General features: G+C 39.7%; 1 protein-coding gene across 2 annotated transcripts in view; it reads left to right on the plus strand.

Annotated features, from left to right (window-relative positions):
• RELN (reelin) overlaps positions 1 to 19,331 on the plus strand; it is a 277,932-nt gene that overhangs the window by 136,567 nt on the left and 122,034 nt on the right. For both annotated transcript variants that reach the window (XM_054178701.1, XM_054178702.1), the window contains exons 9-10: positions 15,327 to 15,423; positions 18,016 to 18,256. In XM_054178701.1, coding sequence (XP_054034676.1) covers positions 15,327 to 15,423; positions 18,016 to 18,256 — 338 coding nt within the window. The remainder of the gene's footprint in view (positions 1 to 15,326; positions 15,424 to 18,015; positions 18,257 to 19,331) is intronic.

The raw sequence follows: 19,331 nt of genomic DNA on the forward strand, positions 1-19,331 counted from the left end.
TTCAGCCAAGGAACTGCCTTTTTTAAAAGAGTGTTTAACACTTTTTGTCGGCCACAGAACGCTTTAAGCTGTAATCTTTTGGGGGTAGCTGTGTATTGAATTCATCACACGGCTTTGACCACATCAAAGTGCATACCCTTTGGTTTCTCTCACCGCTAATTATCAGATGGAATTTTATATTTGCAGGTTTATAAGCAGATGAGGACTAGGAAAGGGTCCTGATTTCACCATAAATCCTAGATCCTTTTAAACTGTGTGGTCAGGAAGGGTAATACCCTAAGGAATTTCTCAGTAGTTGATATTCTGTGTCATTTCCTTCATGGCCCACTGATTTGGTAGTCTTGCCCATTAAAGGGAGGCAGGGTTGCAAAGGTGCACTTAAATGAAGGTTTAATGAGGGTGAAAAGGTAATTAGTGAGGCCTACAGCACACAGAACAACACTAATGTGCAGTTATCCTTTCTGAATGAGAGCAACTTGTCTGCCACCCAGCATTCACTCAGGACTGGTAATACTGCATTTTGGTCCAGGACTGGGCTGATGTTTACATTCATGCACTCCCTGCTGAAGTGTGCAGCAAATTTCATTTACCTCCGACGTCTTAATCATGCATGGCTACGCTTCTCCAAGACCAAACACTGATGTCTGGAAGACAAAATCTAACAGTTTCCTTAATGTTCAGTAGGGTTGTTAATTGAGATATTTAAATCAATGCCTTTGGGCTCCTTCAGGCTAAAACATTTAGTTCAGCATCTTGGAACTGAAGGATATTGCAGAAAAGCCTCTGGACTCAGCTGCCACCCAAAGTTAGTCTGATTCATTAGCTGAAATGTTCTCCATTTCTCACTCCAAATCTCTGGCTATTCCTGTTAGCTGCCTCCCTGGACTTCTTCAGGGACAAAGACAATCTGTCACTTGTGTAGGGCACTATCGTGGAAGGTGACTCATAGTGCTGACTGACTGAGCTAAATGCAGGAAGAAAAAAACCTATGCAATCCCATGGGCAGAATAGGAAAGGCTTTAAGGGAGCAATGCCAGGGCTGCTCATACATTGCTCCTTGGGTCTTCTCTCCAATCATGTGCTCCTGTAGCTGTGGTGTGGGGGGCCTATGCCTGCCCTGCATGCACTGTTCAGCAACTGCATGCTCTTCCCCTTCCTCCACAGTCAGACATCAAGCTCAAGGTGCTATGATGGGTATCCACACCCAGCTTGGCCTCCAGGTTCTTCTCTGTGTGACAGCATGAAAACTGTTAATTGAAAAACTTTGTTCTATAGCTCTCTCATCATTTTGTAGTATAGCCAGATAATTTCAAATAGTATTTGAAAATGGGAATAGCCTGGCAAGGAAAGCTCCACTCCTCAGTTTTGTTATGAATGCTTCTCTGGCAACAACATGGTTTTGACAGTACCATGTACTGTACAAATGCATGATGTTTGCAAGGCAGCACTCCGAAATTGCTTTCCCTTCAAGGTGTGTGCCCTTTTCACAAAGATCCTCTGTTATTAGCAGAGCAAATTAGCGACTGTGCCCCTGCCACTTTCTAAACAATCTAACTCTTCTACTATTTTATATTAAGCCAAAATAAATTTTGGAGGAAGGGCTATCTTTTAAGATTAAAAAAAAAATCAGTTTGAGAGGGAACAAGTCTTCAAATATTTGGCACTTAAACTCCATTTTTTAAAGATGAAACCATTAGTCTTACAAGTAAAGAACAAGGGTTCAAAAAGGTTCGTTGTTGGTTTTTTGTTGGTTTGGGTTGGTTGGTTTTTTGCTTTATTTTGAAAAAAAAAAAACCCAACATGTGAGTTTGGACTCTCTCTTCCACAAAATCATGATAAAGAACTTTGGCAAAAGTTGGGTTCACAAAGCCAACAGATTTTACTTTGAGTCAGTCATTAATCCTTACTTTCAGTTGCCAGCAAAACTGCCTTTCCAGGCAAATACGTGATGTGCAATTTTTTCAATGATTTTAATGCCAAACTGTCTTGCCCTGATTGAATCTAGCTGAATTATGGTCATTTCATATATGTGCTTTGTTTTAGTGCAAAACAGAATCTGAAATGAAATGCAAAAGGTGCCATATAATACAGTACTAAAATAAAAAAAAAAATAATAATAAAAAATTGCATGAACACCTAGGAAATTAACTTCTCAGTAGCTCTGTGTTATCAGCTCCCTGCACTGCTGTCTGATACAGCTCATTTTGACAAGGATGATTTCCTGTCTTAGTCATTGGGATCTCATGATGGAATTACCACCTTTATATAGGCATTACTTCATTATCCTACAAAGGACTACAGTGAACTTAAGAAATAGCTGATCAAAAAGGAAGTTGTAAAAGTATACAACATCTCATTTAGGAATCATGAACTGTGAGGTAAACTTTGAAACCCATCAGTGTCTGTGGTGATTTGAAGTTTCTCCCCAGCATTAACTTCAGCCAGATTAACTCAGTTAGAAGCAAATGAAGCTGTATTTACAAGCAAAAACTACACTCTACAATGGAATGCAATGAATATGTACAAAATATACAGTATTTACAATATTATACAAATATCTACAATTGGCAAACAACATGGAAACCCCCCAGTCAGAGGACCAGAGAAGTCTGTTTCACTGCGCTCCCCCTCCCCCCCCCCCCCCCCCCCCCCAAGCCCCCCTGTCCCAAGAGAGAGAGTGAGGAGTTGAGAGGAAGCAGTGGGTTAGACTTATCCCAAGGTCAGCCCAAAGCATGTTATCTCCCAAGCAAAGCAACAACAGCCAAGATCAGAAGAGAAGAGAAAAGGAATGGGAATGGAAATGAAATGTGAAGGATTGTTATGATACAGCTTCTCTTATTCCAGACACTTATGCTACAAATTTTTTTAGAATAATCTTTTATTTTCCTTTTTACATCCAATATATTTTTCTACTTTTCTGCTCAAAAATCTGCAGCTAAATTTTAAAGGCATAGCCTAAAACTATCACAGTGTCCATGCAAGAAAAGTTAACTTTTTCATTTGTTTTATACTTTCTGCAAGTCTTCTGAAATACCTTTCTGTTAGCTTAGTGGTGATCATGCCAGAATTCCCAGCACTGATAAAAGGAAATACAGAAAGCCTGTGACAGGACCATGGCATGCTTGAAACAGTTTGAGTGTGCGTTCGCCGTGACAAATGAAACATCACGCAGGAAACTCATGATGCAGAAAAATTCTGTTGGTATTAAATAAAATAACAAAACCCTACCCCTAAAGTTCTGGTGGGCACTGACGCTACTACTGAGCTGGCAAAGGTGTTGTTCTCTGGGAGCATTATTAATATCAAAGATGCAGCATGCACAAGCAAAGCTGATCTCCAGTGCCTGCATAACAGTCTCGACACTAGAAATTCCTTAGGTATGTTTGCTGCATGGAACAGATAGTCCCTGCTATTTCTAGAAAAATGGCTTGACGTGACGTAAAGTATGCGTCTAGGACATCAACTGTCATTAAAAACATTTGGGGGGGGGGGGGGGGGGGGGGGGGGGGTTAGTAGTAGGTATTAATTTGGGAGAGTGCTTTGTGATCTTGCCAGATGGACCTTGTTTGTCCTCTCAGGAAAATCCTAGTAGGTATTATCAAAAAGATGGGTCACTCATGTTATGAGCTGTATGTTGGTCTGGAAAAGAAGCATTTGAGCCCTAGAGTAAAAATGACCCTTTTCCCCTGCTGCATCTAGGGTAGCTTGTTTCACATCATCCAGTCACTTCTCTGCCATCTGATTCTATTGCCCCTGCCATTGTTCCAACTTATTTTGTCTAAACATCCATCAGACTACCAAGTCTATTGATGATTACAAAATTTGTCAAGGATAAAGCCTACAGGGTTCCAGATGGATAAAACCAATTGAATGGAATCACAAGTGATACAGTTGCAGCTTATCAGTCTTCCTTAATATCTAACATAACCCTATAGCAACTACAAACATGCATAGCTATTGGTTTTAACATGGTTAAACTATTACTGAAGTAATAGTATTATTAGTATTCAACTATTCAGGGCTTTTTGGTGAGGACAAAATCCCACTAACTCAGGGTACAGATACATCACTCAGGTGATTTTCTTTCAGTACCCTTTTTGTCCCTATTTTCTATCGTCTCTGAAAGAAAATAAAATGTTAAACTTTCTGCTTTTTACCTGCAAAAATATTTTATTGGCAAACTTAAATCATATAATGACTAAAACAAGTAAGAAAAATTATTTCTCCAGTTTTGTTCAACTCACTTTCCACCCTGGCAACTTTATTTGCTGGTTCTGTAAGCACCCCTGTCTACACTTCAAATTTCTTTAGCTTCTTAAATCAATCAGACCATCATCTGTACTTTACTGAAGAGATCATCTGTGATGACTTTATATTTATGCTGTCATCATTTTTAAGAGGTAAATTGCATGTGCAGTCCACATGCCAAGAGCTTCCACATGGCTTCATTTGTTTACAGTCTATGTTCAGTGCTGGTTGATTTCACAGTCCCTGGTAAGTGTGACAGAGAAACCAAGTTTAAACATGTATTTAATTGCTTTTGATTAGAATATGAGTAAAGGTCATTGATTTGGATGCAGGTCTTTGGCATAATGGTTCCAAAAAGGTGTTCATATCATGTCCTGCCTTGCCCTAAGCCATCAGGTTAGTGAATCATTGACCCAGCAACCTCTATTACACTTTCTGAACTAGTAAGGTCACTAGTAAGGTTGTTTTACTTAACAAATTCATGGTCTAAGTGTCTCAGTGATGTTTATTGAAAACAAAGCCAGATAGTGTTTATCACCTTTAGTGTAAACATAAATAAATAATGGTAATTTTTTTCAGACTTAGGCTTTTTCTTTATTTTTGTGGTGGCAGTTTGTTACCAGTGTGAATCTTACAGAATTAATTTACAAAATGTAATTAATTGCATAGAGAATGAAAATATTTTTGGTTTAGTATACTCAAACCACTTATGATTATTACTGTTTTTCTTGTTGTTATTACTATTATTGTAATCATCGTCATCAAAGTTGTTGACTGTGCCCTTTAGATTAGTCCTTACCTGACAAGCTTCTATGCTTCAGAAAACACATTCACTGCCCAATTAAACTCGGAAAGGAAAAGACCATGGCAGACAAAAACACTCGTACAAGAATGATCTAATTACATAAATAGTGCAGCCAATTCACTGCCCCCCATGCATTTCTGTGCAGGAAATAGCACTCTCTGGGTGTCCTCTAGAGCAGCATCCGGAGGGCTCTGCAGAGCATCTGTGAGGGACACCAGTTCCTTCTCTCCACCACAAACATCCCGACTTCTCTTGGCTCAGCTGCATGAACAATGATGATTGTGTTTGGCCCCATGTAACTGTCTGAAAACACCATTTATATCTTTATCACATTTTAATTCACTTTTGATGGCAGCTGTTGTATTGACGGTGCTTCTTTTATGTCATCTATTTATCCACTGATTTGATTCAGACCACTCACTAAAAACGCACACATCCAAACATCTTTTGTTAAATAGGCCACAGCTTTGGCTGAGAGGAACCATTGCTGATCATTTTCTCTTCATTTCCAGTTTTGTTTAGTGAGTTTTACAATTAGCAGAAGCTATCAGATGACTGACAAATGCTGTGATAACTATTTTATGAGCTAATACTGGGCTTGACCTCAGCAGAGATGAGCAATTCCTTCACAGCTACTATGAAAATTCACTCAGGTGTTCTAGTGAAATGCCAAGGAGAAGAAAAGTCCCTTCTGAATTCAGCAAGGAAGAGCATTTATCTTTTGAATCCCTCACTATCTTGTTAACTGAACATAAAAATACTCATGGTAGAAACTGAGATGATGAATGTTTTGGGTCTGTTGAGCCACCTCTTGCAGTTTAGTCACCTGTGTTGATTATTTCCTCCAATCACTCAAAATTTATCCTGCTCTGATGCTTTCCAGGAAGCACCAGGTTTGCTGTGTGGGCACAGCACATCCATGTGATTGTGCCCACAGTGGTACCAACAGAGAAGGTCCGGCCAGTTAGCTGGCCTTGTGGCCACAGGACATACAGACTATTTTGCATTAGGCAGATGTGGAGCACTTCTGGCCTAGCATGAGATTGTAAAGGATTTTAATTGCCAGGAAGCTAATAAAATTTTGCTAGAACTCTGTCTCAACTGAGCTTAAATAGTACATAAAGGCAATTTTAAAATAGGTAATTTAAAGAACTAGTGTCCACAGGATATGAATTTATGAAATGAAGCTTGATTGTTGCTATATTCAGATGCAGCCCCTCTAAGCAAAGAGGACACAGCACTGAGTGTATTTGAATCTCCAGGTTATTTTGCCCTAATTCCTTTACATTTGGGAAAATCTCCATGATTGCAAATTCAATGCCAAAATTGGCTTTATTCACCATTCTGAATTCCTTCTGCTTGCTTCATTTCCCATTTTCCCCCTGATCAAACAGTATTGACTCACCACCCAAACTGCCATTCGCTGTTGGCTGACATGAAGCCTGCTAGTTTCACCTTCCTGGTGAAGTCCTTTGTGTAGATGCATAGGTTGTAAATTACATCTCACGTAAAAGTGTTAGGTAAGGCACATCATCTAGCATGCTCCACATAGCATGGGGAAATGTTAGGTGGTGTTTATTGATTCTGCTGAGTTATACAGGAGGGACTGCCTAGATAACGTGTAGACTGAAACCAGGGTTTAAAGTTAATGCTGTGTTTGAGAGACATTTTAATGGCCTTGGGGCAAAATGATTTGTGTTGTTTTGGCTAGTCCAAGGTTACAGTGAAATACTGCTCTTATTGCTTGTGTACCAGGAATGCTCTGCCACTGTTAGGAATTAAAATGTGAGTGATAATAGATTTACTACAAGGAGAAAGGCAGAAAAGATAAAGAGAACCTCAGGATTCAGAGCCAGGGCAGGTGGCTGAGCCACTGCCTCACAGTTGAACATGAACCGTTACAGAATTGGTTGCTGCAAATAATAAATGCTAGATTACAGACTGACTTTTATCTTAATCCTGCTCGTATCATTGTATAAGGATAACACTTCCATATGATTAAAATAGTCCATTTTTTAATTAACTTAAACAACAAAGCATCTGTAGTTCCCTGGAGGGGAACAGAGAATTCCCCGGCTCAGCAGAATGCTCCTGGGTGCTTCTCCAGTGACTGAGAGGGTGGGTTTCCATGAAAGCAAAAGCAGATGAAAATAGAAAACCCCAGCCGTTAAAGGTTTTTGCCAAACTAATTATTATCTACTTGCTTCTAAAATTAAAGGCAGCCAATCAGTTTTAACTGGTTTCAGAAAAGCTCAGGACATTGCTTGAGAAAAGCTATTTCTCAGATTTTCTTGGTGCCAGGGAGTTTTGCTAAAGCCAGCAAGGAAAGGACTTTCAAATCTTTACATTTCTCTTCTTTTATACAGCAGTTCTTGGGTTTGATAAGTGTTTTCTACTGCCTCTCTACAGTGCTGGTAAAACAATGTTTACCTTCCTGCAGTGTTTTGATACCCTTATTGGTACCTTATGGTGCTCATTTTATTCATCATTGACCTTGCAGATGACCCAGGCTGCTAGACAGTTAAACAAAACATCTTGTTCTACTTCTCTATGCATATTACTGTGCTACTGAACTACTTTAAGATGGTATAACTTAAATTTTCCCAGTTTCCTTGAAAGGTTGTCCTCTCAGAGGATCTTCACATGATCTGACATTAGATAATGGCAATCATTTTGAAGACTACAGTGTGGGTATGCCAGTGAGCGCAGGGCTTGCTACTTGGTCAGACATTGCAGAACCACTGTTAGAGGATTTCTGGGCTGTTAATGATATTATTTCAGTAGCTGTGATTCCTCAGTGAGTCCATTACACCCAGGTCTTAACAAGTTTGCTCACTGCCTTCAGCAAATTGCTATGATATGGTGCACTGAAGAGCACGGTTAAATTTAGAGCCATCATGTAACAGACCCATTACCCAAGTTCCTACCTGCTGGCTGGAGCTCAGGAAGAGCCTATAAATAGCTGAGCATCTTTACATCAGAATAAATTGGAAACTAGCATAAGGAAAATACTGCTTTCCTCCTGGCTTATTTTTCTCTCCTTGATGTCCTTAGCACAAAAAGCAGTATGAGTTGTGGTCTGATATTTTTCATAGGGATAGAAAACATTTGTGTGAGTGCAGGAAGCACATCATATCTCTGAATATAAATAGACTACAAGGAAGTAGAGCCAGATAAGCATTTCCTCTGACTTGATTTCTTGTCTAAAGGAAATTAACTGCATTGGTTCATAAAAAGTATTTTCACTCTTGTTGGGAATCCTGGAAGGAGGTGGTTGGTCAGGGACTCCAACCACAGCCTCCCTCTTGGCAAGGACAGGACTCTCAAAGCCCAGTCTACCCACTGTTTGACCTCCGACTAATTTTATTTCATCTCTGAAGTCTCTCTGATTAACTTTTATCCAATGTATTTGCTAATGACTCTTCTAATCTTTTACAGTGTTATGGTGGAAGCCCTTAACATGTTTTTCAACTTGTTATTTTTTTATAAATTTAACTAATTAGCATTTCCAAAATTCAGCATAAGCTTAGAGCTGCCAGTGGAACAAAAGTTTATGGTTCTCTGAAATCTACTGAAAATAGCTGAGACCTTGCATTGTAATTTTCATAATGCTCACTAAAGCTAGAGTAGATCCGACTTTTAACAAAGTCACACTGAACCACTGAGATTTTTGTTTTCTAGTGTCAGATATTTATTTCAGATCATTTATCAGACACACACAGGGGCATACATAATCAAAATGCTCTTTCCACAAGGGAGCAAAAAATAGCCAGCAACAAAAGTCTGTAATTATTTATATGAAAACGTGCACTAAGATGAAAAGATAGAATACAGATCTTGCAGGTTTTAATATGAAAATTTTTTACACTTGAAATATTCATTTGAACCCTTGATCTTAGTCCTGTAAACAAAGACAAACTTTTAAAAAGTGGTGCAAAGATTTTAAATATGTCATAATTAAAGATCACACTTGTAACTATATTCAAAGGTGTGGCTTCAATGAAAATGAAAATGCACAAAACTTTCCATCTTTTAGCGTGGTGCTGTAAATGTGCCCCTCAGGAATGAGCAGCAAGGATATTAATGAATATATATTAGTAGTTTATTTATGTACAAACTATGCAACGGGTTATTTACAGGCACTATTTACAGGTACCAGTATTCAGTTGGTGGAACTACCTCTACAGAATGTCTCTGTGTGGGCACTTCAAACGAATCAAATGATTTATAGAATTCAGAATCGAAACTGATTCAAAAAGCGTCAGGGGAGGGGTTTGTCGGTGACCGGCAAACCCGCAACCCGGAACAGCTTGGCACTGCCTTAACCAAAATTCTATAGAGAAAATGCTTGGCTTACTCACAAACTGAGAACTTTGTGGAATCTTTCCTTGATAATGTGTTTATAGTCCAGAAAATGTGGCACAGATATGCCGTAACAAGGAAATAGAAAATGGCGCCAACTACATGGCACTGTGCTGTGTAGTTGCTGCTTGTCCCAGAGTACAAGGGTCCAGGAGCCTCCCAGGGGAAACTTCAGAGGCTTTTGCAACTCAGTCCACAAAGTGTGTTGCCTGGAAAGGGTTCCCCGCTCTGGGGGCTGTAGTGGTTCAGGATCAGTGGTGCACACAGGCTACCACAGTTTCCTCCCATGGTGATGGGTCATGCAGCAGTTGACCCCCTCCATGGGGCACAGGGTATGGTCCACGGGGTCAGCATGCAGTGAGGCACTGCCTGTAGCTGGGCGACAGTGGTAATGTGCAGCAAGACCTTCTGGAGCACTGCTATGAGTCCCGGGCAAGGCAGACACCATAGCAGCACAAACACACACAGAGGCATGAGCGTGAGCATGGGGCACTTGTTTACCAAACAGCCCCTATTTAACATTTGCCCCAACGAATACTGGTCCAATGAACACCCTTTGTAAACAGAACAATTAACCAATGAAATGATGTTTTGCCAAATGCAACATAAGCATACGCCATGAATGGGGCAAACACGAGCTTGTCTCATGGCCCTTGTTTACCACAGAGGTGGAAACAAGCCCAGGCAGATTGTTTACCTGGACTCAGTAGTGCCAAGATCCACCCCTGCCTCCGACTCCAGAAGGGAGGGGAAAAAGGGGGTTTGAATTGAATACACAGAAGCATGTTCTGGCAATATTTGGGGCACAATCCTGGACATAAGCACCATTCACCACACGTGGTTAAAATAAGTTGGTTCTTGATCAGCAGTCAATATGAAAATACACCTAGAAAAATATCTGTGAAACATTCATTATCCCAAACTGTATGGTTCATTAATTTGGAAGAAACTATGAGCAAGCCAGCCAAATTTGGCCACTGGTAATTTCTAATACCCACTTTGGCTTAATACAAGCAGCATCAGCAAATGATAATCTGTAGCAAAGACACTAATCAGTATTCATCACATCAACAAAATGAATAAAGCAATCATCTAGCATTAGGTGAATGGGGTTCTTTTCAACTCCCTTTTGTTTATTGGGCCACAGTCAGGCCACAGTTCAAACCCTTCTAGATTTTTTTTTGTTTGGTCCTTCATGGACAGTTCCACATTAGACTCATCCTCCTTAAAGCTAGCAGTAGATATCTCATCTGCTTATCCACAGAAGCACTTGCAGAAACTATCAAGAGGCTGTCAAGAGGCGGAGGATGTCACAGTCTATAAGGAGCGAAATATTGCTTCCCTTGCAGATGGCACCCAGTTTTATCTCAGCAAAACACCAGCTTCTAATCAATGTTGTTAAGAAATCTTAAATACTAACAGCCATATGACTTAGGTTTCTGTAAATCTGACACAGCTGGAGGCAGAGCTGTAGTTAGAATTAATTTTGCTTGCCATTGTCAGACTGCATACAAATAGCTGAATACCTGGATACAGATACCTCATATGAAGGGCCTTCATATCTCTCCTGGAATACTCTGCTCTTAGTACTTCTGCCTATGGGATGTTTTCAAAAATAAGGTATGTAAGATATTCACAAGTACTTTAGACAGTACTGAAGGAAACCAAAATCAACTCGACAATACTTACCAAAAAAAGGCAAAAAAGTCATGAGCATCTAAGCTGGATGTGTTGCAGGGGGTCAGTGCTAGTCAGATCATGGCTGTGGGTTACTAGTCCTACAAAACAAGCAGCAAAGGAATTGAGAAGCATACTTTTAAACCTCTTTTCTTTCCTATTTGATTGAAGTAGCATTAAGAAAGCAGTGGTCAGGAGCTGATGAGCATTCCCATGCTTTGCTAGTTAACACCCTTCCCACCTCTCCCCCTCCCCCCCCCTTCCATTAACATCAATGTCTGGATTCAACTTATGTTATTAGCATTTGCCTTTAGGCAAAATCTAAGCATGTAAAGCACAAGGCAAATAAATAGGTCTTCTAGAATATTCAGTACATGAAAATAGCTGGGTTTATATTAGAAGCTGCTCATCATTTTTGATAATGGACAAAATTGCTGCCAGCTTCAAATTTATCATTTAAAATTAAATCCATGAAGATTGTCTCTACTTTAGCTTTTTTCTCTCCAAGTTTTAGAACTCTGTGAACTTATGCTAGAAGCCTATTAAAAGTAGTAAAATAACTCCAAAGGAGAAAAAATACTTTGTTCCTGAAACCCAAGGACAAGGTTGCCTATACATAGAGGTAAGAGACAAAAACAAACATGTGTGCAGAGGCACTGAGAAGAAATGAGGCTGTTACTGTCTGGGGCGTGGTTTGGTGCCATCTGTCCTCATGTGTGTGTGTCCCCAAATAAACACATTGAATGTAGAATCAAAGAATCACAAAGTAGTAGGGGTTCAAAGAGGCCTTTGGAGATCATCTAGACCAATCTCACTGCTAAATCAAATTCACCTAGAGCAGATTGTTAAGATGCTACTTCTTAGTCAGATTTAGCTGTCAACAACCTCACCAGGCATGAGATTTGCTTAATTAAAAACCCAGCATTTTGCTCTAGTGCAGTAGCTTCCAAACACACATTTCTGTATGGTAATCATGTATATTTTATTGCCCGTTTTCATCTCTAATTCAAATCCTGGGCATTCTTGATTTTAAACAAGCCTATTCTAATTTCATTCAAAGGGTGTTTTGTCTGGAAGCAGTGTGAAGGACACCTCCTTTCCCTGCTGAATTTGCCCTCAGTTCCTGCTGTGTTACTGCTTGAATTTTGGTCATCTGTTCACAAACTCAGAGAACAGTTTTGCTGGCCAAGGTAGAAGCAAACATCAAACTGCAGATTTCCACCAATGTATTTCAGTCCTTTTTGTTTAGGATTACTGGAATAATAGTACCATGGAGTAACAATAATAATACTGAGTAATAAGAATATAGAAAGTAATATTGAAAATTCCATTGGAAGCCAGTGGCTTCCAGTACCATCTTGGGAAATTCTGTCCTGGAACACAGTTGTATGTACAGCTTGCTCCCTTTTCTTGAGAAGAAACTCTTAATTTAAGAGAAGGTGAATATTGATTTGGTAAAAGATGCCAGCACCAGATCCCCATGCTGCTTATATATTTATAACAGATGGTTCAAGTGGCAAAGAGTAATGCCTGACTTTTGTTGATTATTTTGTCAAATGGATTAATTTCATTCTTTTGTTGTTGTTGTTATTGTCAGTTCAAGTTTTATACTATTGGATGCTTAAATGGCTAATTACCTTGCTGTCTTGCGATGGAGTCAGGAATATAAAAACATTTGCTGTCACAGTCAGTAACTGCTGCTTGTGCTTGCCCTCAGGACTTTCCTAAACTAAGTTTAATCTTAATACATCCATTAAATTTAATCTTGGTACAACTTTTTCTGCTTATTTCAATAACAAGAAACCCCAGCACTTGTCTCCCTTCTTTTCATTCTGTCTCCATTGCTCCTCTTCCAACAGCACAAGTGAAATAGCATGCTTACCTTGCCAAGCCCTTTTTCAGTGCCACCATTTCTTTTAAGCAGTAACTTTGATCTTTGTGTAGTTTGAGGGTGTTCAGATTTAACAGACAGCAAGCTTGATGCTGATGGTACTGACAGGGAACACTCAGTTCCTGTCATCATTGCAATATGGACAGCAAATATGGCCTTCTCCCCTCTTTTAGCAGCATGTTTGGACTTGGCTTTAAAAGCTCCGTACCAAAAATTGATGATGGTGACGCTGACTGGAATGGCACACATTATAAAGTCTGTATTGCTGGTGATTTTTACTGTTTATGTTCCTTTCTTTTCTGTCTGACAGAAAACTCAGTATGTTTCTATTTTGCCTCACAACCTCTGGCCAGTCAAAGTGGTTAAACTGGCTGGAGTTCACTGATTTTTGAACTGAATTCCCTGAAATAAAATGACCAAGCATGGTTAAGGGTGGGAACTCCTAAATGGCACAGGAGTAGGAGGCAGCAGCAGATGTCACTCAGTAAAGCAGGACCATCTCAGCAGATGGGCAAACATGAAATGTAAAGGCTTTTCCTGACATCAGTTGGATTTAATATGATAGAAATAAAATGCCTTGTCAGTTAAATATAACCAGACAGTTGCTTTGTAGTCATTTTGGGTACATGGTTGGTAATTCAAAGTCCTGCTGCCTTTGCAATATTAATTATTCTGTGCCTCATTACAGCAAGAATGTATGTGTCAGAGCAGCTGAACGCGCCGCACGCAGCTGCAGCGGTTCGGAAGTGTCTGTTCCTCTAGTTACAGTTTAACAGGAGTAAAAGAGAGAATAAAGCAACTTTGTGGGGTGTTTCTGGGATGCTGGTTGATGCATCAGGCAAAATTCTAAAGATTTCATGCCCTTTTCAGGGATGTTTTTCCCCCTGCAGAGGTATGTGATGTGTATGTGGGAGCAGAAAAGTAGTTCTGTAGAGCTGAGAACTGTGAATGTGTGCTGCCTCAGGGGAGCAGGGGCTGCAAGCAGTGTACTTAATGACATATGTTCCCATTACCATGTGTGAACTGTGCTCTTGTACAAGTTCTTAACACCTTTGTAACCATGCCGTTTATTTCATTACAAAAATAAGTACCCCAAGTTGGAAAAGAACAGCATTTTATGGTCATTTTATGTTCCCACACCTGGCTGTCTATATACATTTGTATATACTTCTGTATACATTTATATGTATACAGAAGTAGGCAGACACACAACTTTCAGCGTGACTTAAGCACACATAAATATAAGCAGCTACTAGTAGCACACGTAATGCATACTCCTGCTGTGAGCAAAGCTGTAGTACTCACTCAGTAATATCCTGATGCAATCAGAGGTGCTGTTTAATTGAGAGCTGCCGCTCTTAAATCCGGAAGGTAGCTGATGTCTGCTGCTTTGAATCTCACATTTTGACATGTTCATAAATAGAAATATTGATGTTTGGAACATAAGTTAGGATTTTTCTGGGTATGGAATTATCAGGTATTTGAGGGAAAATAGTCTTTTTAATGTCTTTAATTACCATTTAGGTTGTTTGTCATGTTTTCTTTGTTGATGTTTTCAGTCTCAGGGGTTTTTTTTATTTTGACTGTCCCCTTTATTAATTATCAAGTTCATCTCTTGTGACAACACCCAGAAGGCAGCCTTTTATAAATCAAAAGTAAATATATTACCCAACCTTGCAGGGGTGCCATAAGGCTTAATTAGTTCATTTTTTGTTAAGTGTTCTGAGATCCGCAGATCACCATAAAATGTTTATTATTAATTATAGGCTCTAGTGAGTATGTTGGATGATTTCTTAATTTAATTCTCTTCAGACATCTTTAAAGTAACTGATTTTGTAACGTCTTTATTCTTTTAAATTCCTAAAGCACATTTTTTTTTTGCCTTAAGTAACCCTGCATGCATTTTCCTATCACTATATTTTCAGTTCTGAAAAACCTGTTTTCTATATAGCAATATAAAAGAACAATCTCTGAGTGCTTTTCCCTATGAATGCTATTATATGGACCATTTTCTAATAAGGTTTTGTTTAAACATTATATGGTGGTTTTTTTCCTGTGGTTGGGGGGTCTTAAGTAATTTACTTGGCTTCCCCTGGGAAATTTGAAGGGATTACACAGCACTGCTGTGATTTATCATTCCTACTTCATTTCTGTCTCATAAAGCATGCATTAGTTTGTGTTTACCTTCAACAACAGATCACAGGAAATTTCATCATCGATCAAAGTGCTTTAAAGCTGGGAGAAGTGATGATGTGACAAACGCACAGTCAGCAATGTGGTCATTGGAGGATCATTTATTGCTTCACCATGTTGTAACACTTTGCCTTTTATTGCTTTCCCCAGGATCAGGCTCCTGTCGCTTTAGTTACTCAGACCCCAGCATCACTGTGTCCTACAGTAAGAACAGTTCAGCAGATTGGACTCAGCTGGAGAAAATTAGGTTGGTTATAGCTTTTTAATCATCTTCATGCTTTGCAGCTGAGCAGATGGTGTTTAAACCTGGCTCTCTTAAAACTTGTTTTAATTGTTAACTTTCTGGTTCTCACCTGTTCATAAACGTTAGAAGATGAGGGGTGAAATTAGCATCTCTAAAGCTAGCTGCAAAACTGCCCCAGGGCTTGGTAAGTCACAATTTCATCCATTGGTGATGTGGGAGGTAAGGAAGACAATGACTTCAGAGTTAAGATGCAACTCCAGTAACCAGCAGGTTCAGGTGCCTGAAAAACCACAGCCATTCTGACTTTTGGACTTTTAGTACCACTTTTGCTGTCAGCAAGAGCCATCATTTATAGTATTGAGACTTTCTACATTGGTAGGATAAAATGCTCAATAAAAATAGTTTATCATTTGAAATGAACTCTTGACTCCTAACACTCTTATAATAGCAAGATGCTGGTGAATTGTGCTTTGTTTTTAAATAAACTGGTTTACATGAAAGCAGAAAGGACTATAAATGGGAATTCAAAATCTTTATTGCAATGTGCACACCTTTAAAGGGAGAGTCAGTGTCAGAGATGGATTTTTTGTCTAAGAGAGTAGAATGAGAATTTTATTAAATAATATTAGGCAAGTTATTTTGTTCATTGACATCTATACACAGTTTTGTAAGTACAGCTGGGGAAGATAAAATGTCATTTATAGGTAATGTCTTCATAGACTCTCAGTCTGCTTTCCTGTGGTACCTTTGTGTTTGGCCTCACAGGCCATGTGCTTGAGCCTACTTCCAGTCCATAGAGACAATCTGCAAAGCAAAAGACTACTTAATTCCTGATAAATAAGCAAAATTCTAGTTATAAGGCTGTGGATTTCAGCATCTCATTCCTTGTGGGAGTGAGGTTATGGTTTCATTGACAGAGTTACATATTATGACCAATTTTAGTAAAACAATTGGTGCAAATTCTTATCTCAGAAAAATATAAACCAAGAGTAACTTCACTTGCAGCCCCTGGAGTTGCCTCAGAGTAACCATTCAATACCTCTTGTTTTTTTTCACACTGATGCAGGTTTGTGTCCCTAGGCCATATCAACACTGCAGGTACCCTCATAGCTCTGCAAGCCAGGAAACTGAGAATTGTGATGGTGTGTTCACACAAGCCCTTGAAACCCAGTTGTTTTGAGTTAATGTGCATGCAATTTGATCTGTGTTGCTTTAACTTTGAATGCTGGAGCCAGCAGAACAAAATAGGTCACTAGAGCAATGTCGTGCCAAGTGGAGAGGATCAGTTATGGAAGAATGCTCGGTTCTCCTGGGGTCCGTATGAGTTAGTGTTTATTTAAATGTGCTTCAGTGGCTTGCACATTGCTAAATGCAGCTCCAGGGAACTGTGGGAGAGCTAGGGAGAGGTGGGACAGCAGCACAGCAGTGAAGGCAAGGTGTTGTGTTGGTGGGATTGCAGCTCTGGACTCCTGGGTGGAAAGGGAAAGATCTCCTAGGGAAGGCAAGTACTGTGTGTGGACTCGGGGAGAATCAAGGTTAACGTGTCAGGGCAGTGCTGAAGTGGAGGATGACAAACATAATGTTTAGTGAGTGCATGGTGGTTCTGTGCGTGCAGGCGCTGGGTGTGAATATGGGACAGAGTTGCCTTTCAACATTTCACTACAGTCTATGGTGCTTAGCAAAAAGGAATTCCTCCATTTTGGGCTATATATACAAGCTTTGGTGTCTTTCTTCCATAGAAGCTCTGAACTGTCTCTGGGAAACTATTCTCCTGCCAAGGCAGAGGGAAGGTTGAGTAGCTGACATCTTGCAAACCCCAGCTCTGTAACTCCTTGCAGTCTGAGGTTTGAATATAGCTAATTCCTTTTGGGAGGGATTAATAAAACTAGTAATTCTCACCACCTTTTCCTTGAACACACAGTTCATTTATTCCTTTCATTGCCACTAGCAATGCTAAGATGTTCACCCAGAGCTCAGGGTGCACCTCAATCCTTTCATGGCTATGAGGACTGCTCTAGGAAGGAAAGCTCAATCATTGCAAGATACTTCAGGTCTTCCTCCCCCCCCCCCCCCCCCCCCCCCAAATTTTCAACAGTAAGAAAGAGGAAAAACTGATTGTTTCTTCTGTATTGTTCTGGAGGCAGAGCCATTCTGCTCCATCCAGACCTATGAGAGAGACACCAGAAGTCAGGAGTTTCTTGTTCTGAAAGCTCATGCAAAAATCACATTTTTGGAGACCTGTTTCTGTAAAGTGCTTTAACATTTTCTTTTGGCTATACCTGCAAAACACTTAGGACCTGTGACCAGGATCAAGTGTGACTTGCCCTGCCCTTACATCCTGCTCTCCAAACACCAGCACTGATCTGTTCTTTCTTGCACTTCTTTGAATCACAGCTGTCTGCTCAGGCTGTATGTGCTCTGCCTGGCACAGTGGGACTCTGCCTCAGGGCAGGTATTTTCTGATCTCCATAGAAGATTTATCAGTAGACAAAGGATGTCAGCACAACTGTCACACATAGTAAATGGGTTAAACAGAGGAAAAGTGTTCCTAGCTATGGATAAAATCTGTTCTAATTTTTTATCATTGTTTTTCAGTGCCCCTTCCAATGTCAGCACAATCATCCACATCTTGTACCTTCCTGAAGATGCTAAAGGAGAGAACATCCATTTTCAGTGGAAACAAGACTATGTTCTTGCTGGTGATGTGTATGAAGCCTGTTGGGCATTGGACAACATCCTGATCATAAATGCTGCTCACAGAAAAGTTGTGTTAGAAGATAATCTTGATCCTGTTGATACTGGAAACTGGCTTTTCTTTCCTGGGGCCACAGTCAAGGTTAGTCTGGTTTTCTATGGCTTAATGTTACTGTTGCTCTCATATGTTGAAGAACATCTAAACAAACTCTAAACGTATAAAGGTGTTTAGACCACTTCAGCAGTTTATAGAACTGGGCTCTTTTGACTTTGTTTTTCCCCTTTTCTCTGTCCCGTCAGGGCATCCTAGAACAGTGTGACTTCTCCACCTTGACCAAACCTCAGTGACAGTTTATACTGTCATGTCAAAGATCATGTAACAGAAAATGGGAAACAGCATCCTTTAAGCAAAACAGTGCATTACTTCTTAAGCAAATTCAAGCCTCTACATTGGATATTTCAAAAATCTACCTTTTAGTTTATTTTGGTGCTGTTCAACTACTGTTAGTTCCTCGCAACTCGTTATAAACCATCATAAAACCCAAGTTTTCCCAATTTATCTGACTGTACATATCACACCTCCATTGCAGCATGCACTCAGGGAGTGGCTGTTCCTTGAAAGCCTCTTTTTCAGTGTGATTCTGTTTTGACAAATGAGATCCAGAAAGACCATACAACCCTGGAAAAAACTGTAAGGAGTCCTTAAAGTTTTCTGTGCATGATGTTCCATCAAGGGCAGAGTTGTTCAACATCTGAAAATCAGCTGGATTCTTGCTTTCTATGTTTCCAAGCAGACAGTAGTTGAACAGCAGATGACTTTCTGTTTACATCCTATTTTTCATTCACAGAAAAAGAGCAGTTTCAGTGTTGGGGTTCATTTATGATGCTGGTAATGGGTTTGGCAATTGCATAGGAAACAGATGTTGAATACTGAGGGTAATGAGAGTTTGGTTATGGCCTCATCCTTTTCTCACAGAACATGATACGAATGACCTCAGGTGAATCCTTTTAGAAATAAATACTCCCTCTAATCTACTTAGTACCTGCATGTTCCTTTTTTTGTTTTTAATTTTTGGGTTTTTTTACTTTAGTAGAACCGTTGAAACTACAATAACAATGTTTTTATAGGAGATTTTAGAACCAAATAGTGTCCTCCATATTTAATGAAGTAATTTTCTGTGATCAATTAATATTAATTTTATTGTCATTCTTACCTC

Source organism: Dryobates pubescens, chromosome Z, assembly GCF_014839835.1.
Source record: "Dryobates pubescens isolate bDryPub1 chromosome Z, bDryPub1.pri, whole genome shotgun sequence".
Classification (NCBI taxonomy): domain Eukaryota; kingdom Metazoa; phylum Chordata; class Aves; order Piciformes; family Picidae; genus Dryobates; species Dryobates pubescens.